A 16,641-nucleotide genomic window follows, 5' to 3' on the forward strand; every position below is an offset into this window, starting at 1 on the left:
CTCACTTGGTTGGGGGGATGGCTTCATCCAGGTGGTCCTCAAAGTGTGGCATTAGCATCTCCTGAAAACTTGTCAGAAATGCAAATTCTTGGCTCCCATCAGACACTCTGATGGTGGGGCCCAGTCCTCTGTGTTTCAATAACCCCTCCAGGTGTTTCTGCTGAACACCAAAGATCGAGAAGCACCACTCTATCCCGTCTTTTAAAAGAAAAATTGAGACTAGCTTAATGGAAAGCCAGGCTGACCTGGTATCAATCCCAGCTCCAATTTTTACTGACTATAGGACCTTGTGCAAAACATTAAACCTAACAACCTTTAAAATCGGAATAATAATCCCCACCTCACAGGAACATTGAGATAATATATGAAAGTCACCCTACATTAAGCCAGGCATATGGCAGCCATCAAGAAACACAGGTTAGTTGCTCCTGCTTACCCAATTCAGGACTGTAGCCCTTGAAACTTGCGCTGGAGGGAGAGGGGGCCTCCCACCCGTTCTGTAACAAAGCAGGCTCCTGCCTGAGACAGCACCCCATGCAGAAACGCATATTATTAACCATATTTGTGTTCATAATAATTGGTTTTGCCCATCAACATCAACAGAGTGAATTCTTGTGACATTTTTCTCCTTAGGAGGGACACTGGAAAGTTAAAAACTGTGAAGAAACACTTTTTTACATTTGTAAAAAAGCAGGCCACGTCCTTTCTGACACTGAATCAGGATGTCAAGAGGTAAGTGCTGTTAACATTGCTATTTAGGTACGGGAACTTCATAACTAGGATAATATGGCTGGCATCAATTTCAAGTGAATCTGTGTATATGTTGTGTGTGTGTCTCCCGCTCTTTCACCCTCTCTCCCTTCTTTCCTTCCCTGCTCCTTTTTTCAGTCCCTAGAACAGTTGTCTTGCTGTCTTCTTTGGCCTAAGACTACTTTTCTTTTGAGATAGAAACTGTAAGTGGTCCTGATATACCCTCTGTGCAATGACTGTCCTGTGATGCCCGGTCTCATAGCTGGTTCTCCTAGTTTTCAAGTGGGATGTCAAAACTACTGTGTTCCTCTGAGTCAGAGTGAACTTCTGCACCCAGGGTCTTGCCTTCCTTTCACCTTTCTCAGACTTCAATATTTGAGTAGAATACAATGATGGAGAGAAGTGCATGTTTGCAGTATATTTATAATACAATTTGGAAAAGGGATAATAAAAATACTTTAATAATTTAAGCAAAAAAGTATTTTAGATGTTTCAAGTAATAAAAAGTATTAAATAAAGTATAAAAAGTACTTAATACTTTAAGTTTAAAATTAAAAGATAGAAAATTATGTTTTAAATTTCTTAAAATACATTCAATATATCCCACACTAAAGTTGCATAAAATCTACCTATCAGTGTCCTCAGCACACGTATTCACATTTGCGTACGCCTGCGCGCTCTCTCTCTCTCTCTCTCTCTCTCTAATTGGAAATTTTTATGCTGTATGAGTCACAAAATTTTTCCAGACCTGGTTTTTATGCAACTCTGCTTCAATTATTTTCTCTTATGAGCCAATTATTTATATTCCAACTAAACAATGACCCATCTCCCCAGAAACTGCATTTTATTCATTAATCAATGTGTAAACATGTGAACTACTCTTCATACTCTAGCTAGATAATACATGTGCCACACTGACATGTCACCAAACATTTTATCTAATGATTATAATTTCTGAATTAGTTATAGCTGATCACTGATTTATCTCTACCTAAACAGAAATATTGGGGTGGGGGGTGGGAATTGGTCTTATTGTGACTTTCAAAGGAACTCAACATGTTTTATTTTTGTTGAAAGAACAATTAACTTCTTATACAAGATGAACAGAACTGATGTTCTGTTCAAACTTTTGTTCACTGCTTCCCTTCTCCCTTTACCAGTATTTAAGATTCTGAGTTCAGAGCCAATTCTCCAGCTTTGTGGGGAAATTCCCATTCATTTTATTGTGCATTGGTCTGTGACTATGGTTTTGAAAGGTTTCTTTCTTTTAGACAGTTGCTTCAGTGTAATTCTCTTAGCAGTCTGCACTTACAAAATCAACTTGTAATAACAGTCTAGATAATTTCAAAGCAAAAAAAGTGATTTATTTTTCCTTCTGAGTCACTTTTTTGAGATTGGACAATAGGAGCCATTGTTTCAGTATTGTCATCATATCTTTCATTTTAAAATGAAATTAAACCTAGCATACAAAGGGTTAACTTATATAATCAATTATCCTTTCCACTTTCATTTTGTGGACAAAGGCTTGTAGTAAGCAGTCCTTTTTTTTTTTTTTTTTAATCTATTCTATGCCACATCTTTTTTTCCCTTCCTTTTCTTGAGCCTGTTCAGTTCTGGGATTTTTTGTTTTGCTAAGCAGCTTATGATCTAAAAACTACTAATAAAGAAGAAATACATAGTCAGAAAGGTCAAATTGTCAACCTCCCTCGTCCCGCCCTTCCAAGTACAAAAGCAGCGTAACCTCCCTGCCCCTGCCCCGGAGTGATCCACGAAGGAGCTGTCAGTGACTCACACGGAGAGGGCTGCGGGTAGGACTGAAAGCGAGTGAGTTCAGAGCAGACCCTGGATGGCTGGTGCAGGAGCTCCTGCGATCCACACCTCATTTAATGATATGTTTTGAACTAAAATAGCTAATTTCTAAATTAAGGTTTTCTTCAATTTACTGTGAGACCAAGACCTTTTTCAAGAAATGCACTAGAAATCATTTTATGTCTGATCAAAAGCTGGCAAGTATTGGCATGGCATAAAATGAAGAGTATTTTAAAACTGGTGAATAAGTAAAAATAGATATAAGTGATGTGACTTTATAATATTGGCAAAAAGAACTAAAATAACTCAGTTGAGATATGGAAGACTAATGAATGTATGCCTTCTGCACTGTATGACTTCAAAGAATAGAGCCACCCTTCTTTGCTCCCAGGACTACACCACAGAGCATCATGCCTGTCATTTTTGTCTGAGTGCCGAAGCTTGCTTTCTTCCTCTCTAAAAGGCCAGCCAGTTAATTTAGGAATAATCTTTACACATACACACATATATATAAATATGCCGTTCTCTATTTGGAAGCGTTATGATCCCACCAAGATCATCCTGGATTGCACCAGAGTTGGTTTCCAGGCCCCGCTGATCCACTAGTTTGTGACTTTATCCAAGTCCCTAACCTCAATGAATCTCAGTGAGATAACATGAAATAATCAATTTGAAAGAAGGTTGAGTAAAATTTTTAGGTTGTAACATTTCCAAGAAAGTTGAAAATATCTACAATATAATCTAGATACATATGTCCTCTTTGCTCATGTTGAGCCTCTATTTCAATTCTAAGATCTGTATCTGCGTTGTCTCCCTTTCATTCTCAAAACAGCCCCATGGATACTATTATTATCACCATTTTATAGATGAGAAAACTAAGCGATCAAATAAGGTCACTTGGTGATAGAACCAGGTGCATTCAAACTCGTGCACTCTGACTCCAGAGCCAACACTCTTAATTTTTGCTCTCCTGTATTGGGGGGATGGGGGAGAAAGAGAGAGAGAGAAAGAGAATCTCAATCTTGAGTGAGTGCTCCTTTATTTGCTTTTAAGGTTTTGGGTTTTAACTTAATTAAATTATTTTAAAAAAATTAAAATATTTAGGTTTTAAGATAATTAATTAAATAAATATAGAAGTGGCCGTAGCTAACGGCATTACCAGATAGAATAAATACAAAGATATCAAAACAATATTTCAAGGAGTTTTGAGTGAGTCAGAGAAGAACATTACGTAAATTGTAAAAAAAAATATATACATACAAAAAAGATCTTTTGGTATTTAACTAAATCAGATTATGTTCTTAATTTCTCTTTTCTTTGTTTAAGGGATGGGAGAGACATGGTGGGTTCTGTTACAAAATTGACACAGTTCTTCGAAGCTTTGACCATGCTTCCAGTGGTTATTACTGTCCTCCTGCACTTGTAACCATTGCAAACAGGTAAATAAAAATTTTCTAACAGAAAAATGACTATGCTTTGATGCGTGGGCTCCCCAAATGATAAAAATCTAGCTGCCATCATAACTTGTCAAAATCTAAACTGTGCCATACATTGCAATATTAAATCATTTAGATTATTTATTGAGATGAACGTAAATCATCCCATGTTATTCCTAAATTGATTTCTGAGTAACAAATAGTAACATTTAAGGTGATTTTTACTTTGTATAAAGGCGTATTAATTAGCTTTGCTAATATATTCAGTTGTTTTTAGATTTTATCTTCTAACTGCTTATAATGAAAAAGAAACATGTTATTTATTAATAACAATTAACTATTTTTTAAATGTAATGTGTGTGAGTTGCATGGGTTTTTTTTTTTTTTTTAACAGAAAAGGAACTCTAAAATGTGAAGGATATTCAAATGCTTCACCATTGCTTCTTAGGTCAATTTTGTTTAGATCGAGACTTCTCTGTGCACATATGTCTTCCTGATGCTGACACAGAGACTGTGCCCTTTCTTACATTCACACAATTTGCAGCATGCTACAGATGTGTAATACCTGTAGGAGATAAAAGTACCAACAGCAAAGGTAACCTCATGCCAGGAGGACAGTGAGGGCTGGGAGACCAACTCCTCCCTGCGGAAGACAAAAGCCGGGGCTCTTCAGTGGCTCCACGGGAAACTACACCTGCAAAGCAAGTTACTTGCTTTTTTGCCTAGGCCATCGCCTTTAAAAATGTCCATGGAATGCCAGCAAATAGGACAACTGGTCTATGGTTTCATCTAGAGACCCTTCACATGTATGCCTAGTTTGTAAAGGGATTCCTGTGTGCTTTCTCTGCTCTCGTTACATTGGGAGTCAACACTCAAAGCCATAGGTATTTCCTTCCTCCACTTGCCCTCTTACTTTCCTGCCTTCCTTCCCACCTTTCCTCCACACAGCACACAGAAACACACACACACACACACACACACACACACACGTGCCCACACACACAGAAATGGAGTGATGGCATTTGACAGACTAAATCACCTGGTGAAACATGGGCTCAGGAGGCCCTCCCTTCAGGATCTAGCACTATCTCTGATGTATCTTAGCGTTGTTTTGAGTTCTGCCTTTCTCCTTCCCAGGTATAGCTGCCAGGCAGAAGGAAGCCTTTATCATCTTGCTAACCCACCCAAAAAGGTCCCCAAGCACCTTGGGTTGGAAGTTCCCCAGTGAGTCACGATTTGTAGGAGCCTGACCAATGAAGCTATGCTCTTCTGTTAATTATAATTTAATTATGCTTTTCACTGAAGAAAATGAGTCTAATTGTTTCATCTGATTTTTTATGTCTTATTCCCTTTCTTTTCTTTTTTTGTTTAATATTTTTTGAGTGCCTGTCACACACCTGGCACCGTGTTAATTACTTTTCATATGTTACCTGACCACAGAGAAAATTAATAGCCAATACCTATTTTGTGAGAGGCATCATATTAAACACTGACATGCTATACAAAAGAAATAAAACGGATAGTATAATTGTCTGGTGCCTTTTGCAGCCCAGCACCTGGAGAGATAGAACACAGACACACGAAACAAGTGAAGAAGGTAGAATAATGCAATAAATGGATGAACTCAAAGGAACGTTGTAGGTAGCCCATAGTGCCAACATGACCCGAGCTAAGGCAGAAATCTGTTGGAACAAATACGTCATACTCTACAAATCCCTTGGGGGCCTCAGGCAAATGATAGAAAGTATCTGGGGGAAAAAAATCTATTTCCTTTCCTCAAAAACTGAATACAGGAATGTTGTGAATACTTGAAATGTTTTCTGTAAGCAGAACCATGGCATAGGTAAGTTTATTTTTAACACAGTCTCGACCTCCCCCTAGGCCCATCCAGGTTGCCTTGTGCTGTTAGTTCTATCTTGATGTTCCCTGGTCGTCGGCTCCCAGAGTCTATAATGAGTACTGGGAGTGAGTTGAGCTGATGACAGAGTGATCACAATACAAAGCAATCCCATGCAGTTTATTACAGAAAAGAAAGAAACTCTATAAAGTGAAAGTAAAGAAGGAAGCTACCGAAAGTGAAAATACATTCCAGAGAGAGGAACGGGTCAGTCTCCAGGAGTGGAGAAAGACGTTGAGGACTTCCAGGTGTTTCCTTTTATTGGCCTGGTTTGGGGGCGGGCTTACAGGAGGTGTGGGATAGTACCAAACGGTTATCAGGTGTTCTGTGTTTTCCTGCAGTCCCTTTCCCTGATTGGTGCCGGCTTCTCCACCCCTAGGAACCACCCTCCTGGCCAACACTCACCACCTGCAGGTTTGATCCCTACCAAACAGTGCTGGCATGCTCCCCAGGCACTGACCAAGTCCCAGCAGGACTACACGGGAACAGGAATGAGGCACCTCCGAGTCAGTTACATATTGTACACTACACACCCCAAGCAGTAACTCCAACAGGGGACTGGCGAGTTGAGGAAAGGAAGGGTCCCACGCTCTTAATTTCTAATATTCAGACCCCATCAAAGAAGAAACAAAGGTCCACACTGTCCTGCTCGTTGAGTGACAATACATGTTGGAATATTCTCCAACAACATCTTTTGTCTGAGAAGGTTGGGCAGTAGATAGAAAATCTCCTCAGATCCCAGAGCGTCCACTAGCAGCCTTGGTAATCATGTTCCTCCATTACTGATTTCCTGTTTGAGTTAAGACGCTCCTGTCACTCTTCAGTACCCAAGCTTGTAGTTGCTAATTGATTTTCCACTCTTCTGCACAATGGAGTGACAGGTTTGATGGGCACAATTAGAAGCACCTGCTACAGATTACTTCTTTTGTTATCGGGCAACTGCTTCTGGTCTAGGACTTTTAACACTTTGTGGAATTGAGAGGGGAAGAAAAACAGATCCCATATTGCTGGATAACAGACTTTTATTTGCTTGCCAATTGTTATAAAACTTTTTGAGGCCTGACCACTTTGTTTCCAGACAAAGCATGACTGTAAAACTTGAGTTCCAGAGTTGCAATGGACAATTGTCTAAATGCATGCATATCTAAATCTTGAATCATGGACTATTTGGTACAAAATAATCCAAAGGACATTCCATTTTGTGAATTTTGCCAAAATGAGAAATCCTGCAGTGTCTCATTTTCTCCTAGGTCTAAATGTGCCTTGTTCTCAAGCATTTTTGCAGCTCTGCCATTTTCCCACAACTGCCATATCCCCCAAAACACATTTGTAGTAAACGTTTTTTATTGTGGTAAAATATACATACACATAAACAAAATTTGCCATTTTAGCCATTTTTAAGTGTACAATTCAGTAGCATTAAGTGCACTCACATTGTTTGTTCGCCCACCACCGCCCTCCATCTCCAGAACTTTTTTCATTTTCCCAAACTGAACTTCTGTACCCATTAAACTATAACTTCCTATTCTCCCCTCCCTTAGCCCCCAGCAACCACCATGCTATTTTCTATGTCTATGAGTTTAACTACTCTAGAGATCTCATGTAAGTGGAACTATGCAGTATTTGCTTTTCTGTGTTTGACTTATTTCACTTAGTATAACATCCTTAAGGTTCACCATGTGGTAACATATGTCAGAATTTTCTTCCTTTTTAAGGCTGATTAATATTCTGTTGTATGTATATACATTTTGTTTATCTATTCATCCATCAATGGATATTTAGGTTGCTTCCACCATATGGCTATTGTAAATAAATGCTGCTAATGAACACAAATGTACAAATATCTTTTGAGTCCCTGCTTGAATTCCTTGGGGTACATACCCAGAAGTGAAATTAGTAGATCATATGATAACTCAATTTTTAATTTTTTTGAGGAACCACAATACTATCTTCCATAGTGGCTGCACCATTTTACATTCCCACCAGCAGGGCACAAGGGTTCTAATTTCTCCACATCCTGGCCAATACATGCTATATTCTGGTTGTTTTGTTTAGTTTTGATCACAGCCATCCTACTGGGTGTGAAGTAGTATTTCATTGTCATTTTGATGTGCATTTCCCTAATGATTAGTGATGTTGAGCATCTTTTCATGTACTTATTGGTCATCTGTTTATCTTCTTTAGAGAAATGTCTATTCAGGACCTTTGCCCATTTTTTAATTGAAGTGTTTGTCTTTTTCTGTTGAGTTATAGGAGTTCTTTATACATCCTGGATGTTAATCCCTTACTGATATATGATTTGCAAATAATATTTTCTCTCATTTTTGTGGTTGTCTTTTCCCTCTGTTAATAGTATCCTTGGAGGCACAAATGTTTTTAATTTTGGTTAATTTACCCATTTCTTATTTTATTGCCTGTACTTTTGGTGTCATATCCAAGAAATCATTGCCAAATCCAATGTCACAAAGCTTTTCCCCTATGTTTTCTTCTAAGAGTTTTATCGTTTTTAGCTGTCTTTCATCCACTTTGAATTCATCTTGGTACATGATGTAAGGTAAGGGTCCAAATTCATTCTCTTGCAAGTGGATATCCAGTTTTCCCCACACCATTTGTTGAAAAGACTGTCATTTCTCCATTGAATAGCCTTGGCACCCTTGTCTGAAATCATTTGACATATATGTGAGAGTTATTTCTGGGCTTTCTAGTCTATTCCATTGGTCTCTGTGTTGGTCTTTATGCCAGTACCACACTGTTTTGAGTACTGTAACACTGGAGTAAGTTTTGAAATCAAGAAGTTTGAGACCTCTAACTTTGTTCTTTTTCACAATTGCTTTGGCTATTTAGGGTCCTTTGAAATTCCATATGAATTTTAGGATGAATTTCTCTATTTCTGCAGAAATTATTAATATCACTGGGATTTTGATAGGAATTGCATTGGACGTGTAGATCGCTTTGGATAGTATGGCCATCTTAACAATATTAAGTCTTCCAAGCCATGACCACAGGATGTCTTTCCATTTATTTGTGACTTCTTCTTTTTTTTTAAATTTAGAGCCAAAGGTTTTATTTTTGTATGTTCATCAGTCAGGATGTCTAAGTTATGCTGCAATAAAAAAACCCACACATTTCAGTCATTTGAAATAATAACAGATTATCACACACTATATATCCATTACACTATGCCTGGAAGAAGGAGATTTTAAGTTTTTATGAATATCTCAAATGCACACCTGCATTGAATTTAGCCAACTGCACAGTTAGAAAGAATACAGCCTATACAAGACCATCCTCACTTCTGATATCAATTGCAGATTTACTTTATGGGGTGGGGGGCAGTTTCAAAAATCACCCTCGGGTTCAGTAATCTCTGAGAAGGACTCACAGAACTCACTGAAAGCTTTTATACTCATGGTTATGGTTAAAATCATCCAAACAAAGAAGCCATAGAGAAGAGTTTAGGAAAGGCACCAAACACAGAGATTCTGTTGTCCTCTCCCCATAGAATCATAGATATATGACTTTCCCAGCATTAATGTATGGCAATTTAGAGTATTGGCAACCAGGGAAACTCACCTAAGCTTTTGGTGCCGAGAGATTTTACTGGGGCTCGATCACATAGTATTCATGTGACTGTCCTTCAGTCTCCAGCCCCTCCCAGAGGGTCAAGCTAATGCCTTTATTCTTCCTTCCCCTCTCTCCAGCAAATAAAGGCACTCCTATCAGGCAGGAAATTCCAGGGAACTAGAGATCATCTCTCAGTAGCCAAAGGTAAAGGCCAGACCTCTCTTTGGTTTAACTTAATTCTTCATTGCATAACACCATGTTATTATTTCACATTTTATTTATTGACTTTTGGTTAATTGACCAAATACAGGATCTAATTTCATTGGATAAGAGGACTCCTGCTAAAATTAATTAATCCCAATTAAGCTATTAGTATCAGTTGCAATATGAATTATCTCAATCAAATATTGCCCACACAGAGTACAAAGCATGCTTCTCTACCCTAGATGGGGTAGATTGTTCGATAAAGTAGATAAAGTTACTTCTACACAGTAAGGGAAACTTTTCCATGTAGCACCCAATATGGTAATTGTCTCTTAATACCAAAAGTCATTACTATCTTTATTGCAACTCATACTCTTGACTTTGATTAGAGAGCACATTTCAGGGAAAGTTTAGTCATTCCTAGTAAGAGGCATTTCAAAGATAATGTATTAAAAGAGAAGGAACCACTTAAATTGAGCATTATATGAATCTGTGAAGAAGCATATTAGGGACAACAAAGAGTTATGGTTGATGAAAACTCAGCATTCAAAATATGAGTAATTACATATTTTATGTATAACAAAGTCAGTTATAGAAAAACTGAGACCTCATTGTGACTTCTTCAATTTCATTCAGCAACATTTTGCAGTTTTCAGTGTACAGTCTTTCACCTCCTTGGTTAAGTTTATTCCTAAGTATTTTATTTCTTCTGTTGCTATTGTAAGTGGAATTATTCTCTTAATTTCCTTTTCTGATTGTTCATTGTTAGTGTATAGAAACACAGCTGAGCTTTGTGTGTTGCTTTTGTATCCTGCAACTTTGCTGAATTCCTTTATTAGTTCTATCAGGGTTTTCTTTTGTTTTGGTTTGGGTTTTTTTGGTGTGTGGAAGGCAGTTAACTTTCTTTTTAAAAACACATTTTAGGTATTCTTCTTAAATTTATACAATAAAACCATTTTATTGGCACAAATTCAAGTAAGCCAGAAGAACATAGACTATCCCTTTCCCCTCCCAACCAACCTGCCTCCCCTCCCCAAAGGTAACTGCCACCAACAGTTTGGAATTTGCTCTTCCTGGTTTATCTGTTGTGCCTATGTTAAGTATTTTCTAAGTCTATATTTCTTTTCTAATCTTTTGCAAGAAACAACATCCAAAATCTTAGTTCTAGTTCTTGAGGAATGTCACCAGAAACTTGTGACAGTGATGGTCATGATGTGTGTCTCCCATGATGTGTGCTAATATTCTGATTCTTTATTTAAAAGAAAGAGAAAGAAATTGATCCTTTTTATGTTAATTCAGCAACAAAGTCAGTTATTTGAAAATGACATCAAAAATGTTAGCAGTCATGTTATTGGGAGAAGTCCAATTGCAGTTACTCAGTTCAAAGCTGTGTCCTTCGAGGATCTCCAACCCCCTCCTTATATATAAAGACTACTACTGTTTGTTCTCATCGAAATATAATAGCTCTCTAATGAAGCTACTTCCATTATTTTTTTCAATCCCTTGTTTTAGGTAATAAAAAACACCATCATTATAGTACTGTTGTCTGCTAAGTACTATATTGTTGACAGACAATTTTTTCACTTACCTATGTCACTGGCTAAACTGATGAAGAAATGTAATGTTCAATTAGAGATTAAGTATAAAATAACTCTTTTTAAAGCACAATTTTTCGAAATACAAAATGGTTATTCTGAAATGAAAAAAAAATTGTCAATGCATGCTAGAAACATGTATTGCTATCTTCAAATTGCATTTATTTAGTTAAAATTTAATGCTGAGCATCATGCGCAAAATTTTTTGTCAGACTGATGAAAGCTCAAGGTGTATTTTTCTTGTTTACACTTGAAAACACACCCTTGATTTCTTAACTTTTTTAAGAAGTTGATTTCTTTCTGATACTAAGAATTATTCCCCTCTAAAGTTTGACTTTCTGAGTAGCTACATGTAAGCAAAATATTTTATCATTTATTTTTTTAAAAAGTAACCAACAGTTTTTACTTTACTGAATTCCTTAGAGCTAACATGCTATCCTGGCTCATATAAAAATATGTACATATGGTTATTTTTGCTTCCTTAAATCATAACAACATTTGAATTAAACGACCTCAGTGAAACTAGACAAAAAGGGCAGATATTTTAAAACTCTGGAATGCCCTCTTATGAATAATTCTAAAACAGAGGGCAGAAAAGACTTTGAAAGGTTATCTGCTCTATTACTGTAAGCCAGAGTTTTCATAACCTTCTTAGTGTTCGAAGCCAAATAGAGAATGGTAAAGAATATAAAATGGACTCTTGTTTCTTTACCAGTTGAAAACAGACACTCAAGAGATTGCACGCTGTTATCCAGACTTAATTTTCTTGGAACATATGGTTTAGAAGAAAGACATATTTGCTGAAATTCTTTATCAACAGTGCCACCTTCTAAATTGCGCCAAGAAAACTAGAATCCTGTTTTGATTTGAAGATTTTAGGATTTAATGTATGAGTATTACAGAGTATTATATGCAACTACTTAAAAGGTATACTTGCCAATTTAAAAAGCAGGTTTCTATTGTTTTAAGCAATGATAAATGGAGATAAAATATCAAAGTGAACTAAATAAATCTTTCACCAACCAGGAGACAAAAGCAAAATGTTGTCATGAATGATAATACTCAAAGCCAAGTTCACAAAAAACACCATTTCCCTGCATTGTCTGATAAATGCCACAGTAGAAGCTAATGGAAGAACCAGCAATGGCCCCTGGGTGGAGAACCAGCACAGAAAATAGCGGTCCTTACCATAGTAGCATCTTGCTGGCCTCTAACACAGCAATTTCAGGACCAAGTGGGGATGATACCATGCTACTCTGCCTCCGAGGTGATCAGGAGAAGCAAATCATATGCTATGAGAGCATGAACCAACAGAAGTGTAAGGAAAATTGCAACAGAAACGTAGGCAATATTTAGTCTTATGTACCTTCCTTTTGAAGTGCATTTATGTAAAGTTCTGCCAGTGCAATATGGTTAGAAAAGAACTTTCCTAATTTCAAATATGTGCTATTTGGATCATTAATAGAGTATTTGCAGAAAATATTTACTAAGGCATGATGAAAATCCATATGCTCTGCAAAGATAAGTACCATGGATGCCTAAGATCACTAAATGTTGCTAATGATGTCCATAAGGCACTTAAAACTTCTACTTCTTTTTGTTCTTTTCTCTTTTCCTCCCCTATTTCCTCTGAAACTCTTCTATTCTTCAATAACTCCATTGCTTTTGCTTCGCTCTGCAAGTTAAGGATATATGGTAATAAAAAAAAATCCAAAACTGGATGAAAAGTTCTAATTCGCTTTCTCCTTAGGTTTCCTGGGTAATGACATCAGGCCTTTCCTTCCCATTTACTCAGCAGGTCTGGCCAGAAGTCAGCACTGTTTGAAGTGTGTTTCTCCTAACTTTATATGTTCTGAAAATAGCTTTCTCAAGATAGTTTCAAACTTAGCTTACAAGTTCAATGCTAGCTAAATTTTAATGCTCATGTTTTTTTTAGTAAGTGTGCATATGGACGCATAAATACAAGTTTTCTAGATTGTTTTGGATGCATCCGTACTGGGAAGGGAGCGAACACTAATTCATTCAGCTTTGGGGGGAATATATTAGTGGGTGTACTGCCTTGGATTGGTTCTTAGGTTTTTAAATTCATCTTCAGTGGAAATGCAGTTGAACACATTTGAATAAGCCAAGGCCTACCTGGGCCTGGGAACATACTGATTTGGGAGACACAGAATTGCTACCCTATTCCTTTCTCAGCAGGCAGGTGTGGTGGGTGCAAGTGAATTCTGTTGGTAAGTGCTCATTCAGAAAAGCATAGTATCCTTCCTTCTCTCTCCTGCCAACCCCCACTCCATGCACATTACGGCATGGTGTGTGGTATGTAGCTTAATTACAAAATAGGCCACATCCGACTTCAAGAAATGTATTGCTGACTATGTCAACTTTACCACCTACACTCTGAAACCAGAGCTGGACTCTCTTCCTTGAAAGAATTAAGCCCCATCTGTAAGAGTTAAATTTTCCTCACTCATGTATTTCTGGGAATTGCACTGACATTTGGCATTTATTAGCAACGCTCAGGGTCTTCGGGTATTTTTCTGCTCCACGTTCTAAAGAATTAATGAGAAATGCTTACTCTAGGGCCATTCTGTGCACTTCATTATGTTTTAATGACATTTTTTATTGCCCAGAAACTTAATATAACCACTTCCTTTTTCCCTTTTTAAGGTTTGAACAGGCTTTTATTACCAGTTTGATCAGTAGTGTGGTAAAAACAAAGGACAGTTATTTTTGGATAGCTCTTCAAGACCAGAACGATACAGGAGAGTACACCTGGAAGACAGCAGGGCAAACGTCCGAGCAGGTGCGGTACACACACTGGAACGTGCATCAGCCCCGTGAGTAGAGCACACTGCATCCCCAGCTCTCCCTCCCTTCTTGCTCCTGTTCGCTTTGCCTAAAATTCCTTTACCCCTTGGTCCACCTCCTTTGATTCTTTCTTAATGTTTTCTTAATGCCTACATCAACTAAAATGATCACCACAGCTTCACAGGGGGTGACAAGTGGCTGGTCATTTTTAAAAGTGTAATCCACACGAGTCATTTGACATGTTCAAGGTGTAAATTCATTGCTCAAGACCACGCTTGCCTTTACAAGGAGGAAGTCCAGTTTCTCCCTCCTAAAGTCTTTCTCCCTATCTCCCTTTACTGTCCCAAAATCTCAGGGGCTCACTCACTCCAGAATGGTCAGTTATACTTCAAAGAACAGTGGATGGGCATGTATGGGCACCTCTGATGGGTCCAGTCACTGCCATGTGGCTTTACTATAGAATGCTGACCCATTACTGAGACAGCACTCTTGTTGGTCTACCTCTTCTGTGGACTCCTAGGGGAACTCAGCCAGGATCTCAGAGTTAACAACTTTGTTAGTTCATCCTCATGTGCTCAGCTCTGGATCCCAAAGCGTGAGGTTGGCCAGTACCAGAGAAGCTAATGGCTTCAGCTGCAATGCACACTAGAGCCAGTCTCTGCGGCACAAGCTTTTCGCCCTTGTATTAAGCTTAGGTCGACCAACCAGACCCAACACCCCTCTTTTCTTCAGGGTGAGTTCCTGTTTGGTGCCTTGGTCCCTTTCTTGCTAGCAGATCTCGATCAGGGCTATGCCAAGAGACAACAGGGAGTAGCTTACCTCTAAGTTTGTATCTCGAGGAAATAGGTTAGGGGCCTCAGGCTCTTCCCTCCCAGAAGGTCCTAGGGTCTTTGTACAAATTGGTCTCTCATATCCTCGAAGCTCTGTATACCAAGGTAAAGAAAGGGTGTTTGCTAAGCCACAGGGGGAGGGGTATCCAGTGGTCTCACGATAAAACATGAAAGAGACCACACAGGTCTTTTTTCTCATAATTCTAAAAGTCCAGCTCAGGGTGGTTTGGTAATTCCAATTCTAGACAATGGTTAACAACATGTCACTGGGTTTTAAAATTAAACAATTAAATCATGAATATAGTCTCACTATAGATAATGACCATATTTCCCATTTGTACAGAATAGTTCCAGTTTACGTCTATTGTACCAGAGCAATTGATAGCAGATAGTTTTACTCTAAATTTTCCTGGTTTGGATGATAAATTGTATAGATGCTCTGATTATAGAGAAGTACACTAAGTAAAATGTGGAAGTCCCGCATTACATACTCTCTTCACCTCCCAGCATCAACATACTTCCCTTCTCAAGAAATAATCGCTATTAACTATTTGGTGTGATCTTGCTGGTCTATACATTTAAAGACATATATGCATATATAATTTTTAAATGGAAATAGGATTGCATGTTTCTGTTATTTGCTTTCTTTCAGTTAACAATCTGTCTTGGAGAGCTTTCCACATCAGTATTTATTAGCCAACGATTTAAATAGCTACATAGAATCCTATAGTATGTATAACTCATAATTTGCTTTGCCATGACCCTGTTGAGGGACATTGGGTTAAATTCAGTCTCTTCTCTGCTATGAAAGTGTTGCAACAAATATATATTTATGTAGATGTCTTTGTGCTTAAGTATGAGCCTAATGGCCTACAAGTGAAAATACTACTAAGGCATTATCAGTTTAAAATCTCATCTAAAAAATATGAGCATGCCAGTTTTCCCACATTTTTGTCAATAGTGAACATAACAAACTTTTTATTTTTGCCAATTTGATAGAATAAAAATAATGTGTTATTAGTGTTTTAACTTATATTTTCTCTTTAGTAATTTGATTTAGCAATTTTTCATGTTTGTACTATACTTTTTTGGGTTTTGTTTTGTTTTCCACTTCAATTGCCTGTTCACATAATTTGATCACCTTCTATTTTATTTTGGATACCTTCTATTTTCTTATTGATTTGTGGAAATTTTATCTTCTAAACATAAATTATCTATATTTACTAGTTGTCTTTTAAATCCTCTTATAGTGTATTTTGTCACAAAAATGTTAAACTTTTTTTTACAAAATATGTTTATATTTTCACTTTGGCTTTGAAGATTTTTATATTTTCTCAATTAATGGTTGTAAAAAATACATTATATTTTTATGATACTTTTACAGTTTGGTTTTTTAAGTGTATAACTTTGACTTAGAATTTTTTAAAGTATGTTCCAGGAGATATCTCATTTTAATTTTTCTAAATAATAACCAGTTGTTTAAATACTATATACTGACTAATTCACTCTTTTGACCCCTGATTTGAAATATCATAAGTAACATAAACTAACAAGTTTTGGATATTATATTTTTCATTTCTAAAAGGTCTGTTTATTTCTGTTTCAATTTTATTTGGTGGCTCTTTTTAGTCACTTGTTTCCAACTCATATTTTTAATATTCACTTTTATTTCTTTAAACATACAACAGCAAGTTATTTTGTGTTTGGTGTGTAACAATTCCATACCTGAAGTTTTATAGGTCTGTTTC

At 37.2% G+C, this 16,641-nt stretch overlaps 1 protein-coding gene across 2 annotated transcripts in view; it reads left to right on the forward strand.

Annotated features, from left to right (window-relative positions):
• Nucleotides 1–16,641, forward strand: part of PLA2R1 (phospholipase A2 receptor 1) — a 111,619-nt gene that overhangs the window by 44,857 nt on the left and 50,121 nt on the right. For both annotated transcript variants that reach the window (XM_069472262.1, XM_069472269.1), the window contains exons 9-11: nt 634–732; nt 3,886–3,998; nt 13,923–14,092. In XM_069472262.1, the coding sequence (XP_069328363.1) occupies nt 634–732; nt 3,886–3,998; nt 13,923–14,092 (382 nt within the window). The remainder of the gene's footprint in view (nt 1–633; nt 733–3,885; nt 3,999–13,922; nt 14,093–16,641) is intronic.

The sequence above is a fragment of the Eulemur rufifrons genome, chromosome 1 (genome assembly GCF_041146395.1).
Source record: "Eulemur rufifrons isolate Redbay chromosome 1, OSU_ERuf_1, whole genome shotgun sequence".
Classification (NCBI taxonomy): domain Eukaryota; kingdom Metazoa; phylum Chordata; class Mammalia; order Primates; family Lemuridae; genus Eulemur; species Eulemur rufifrons.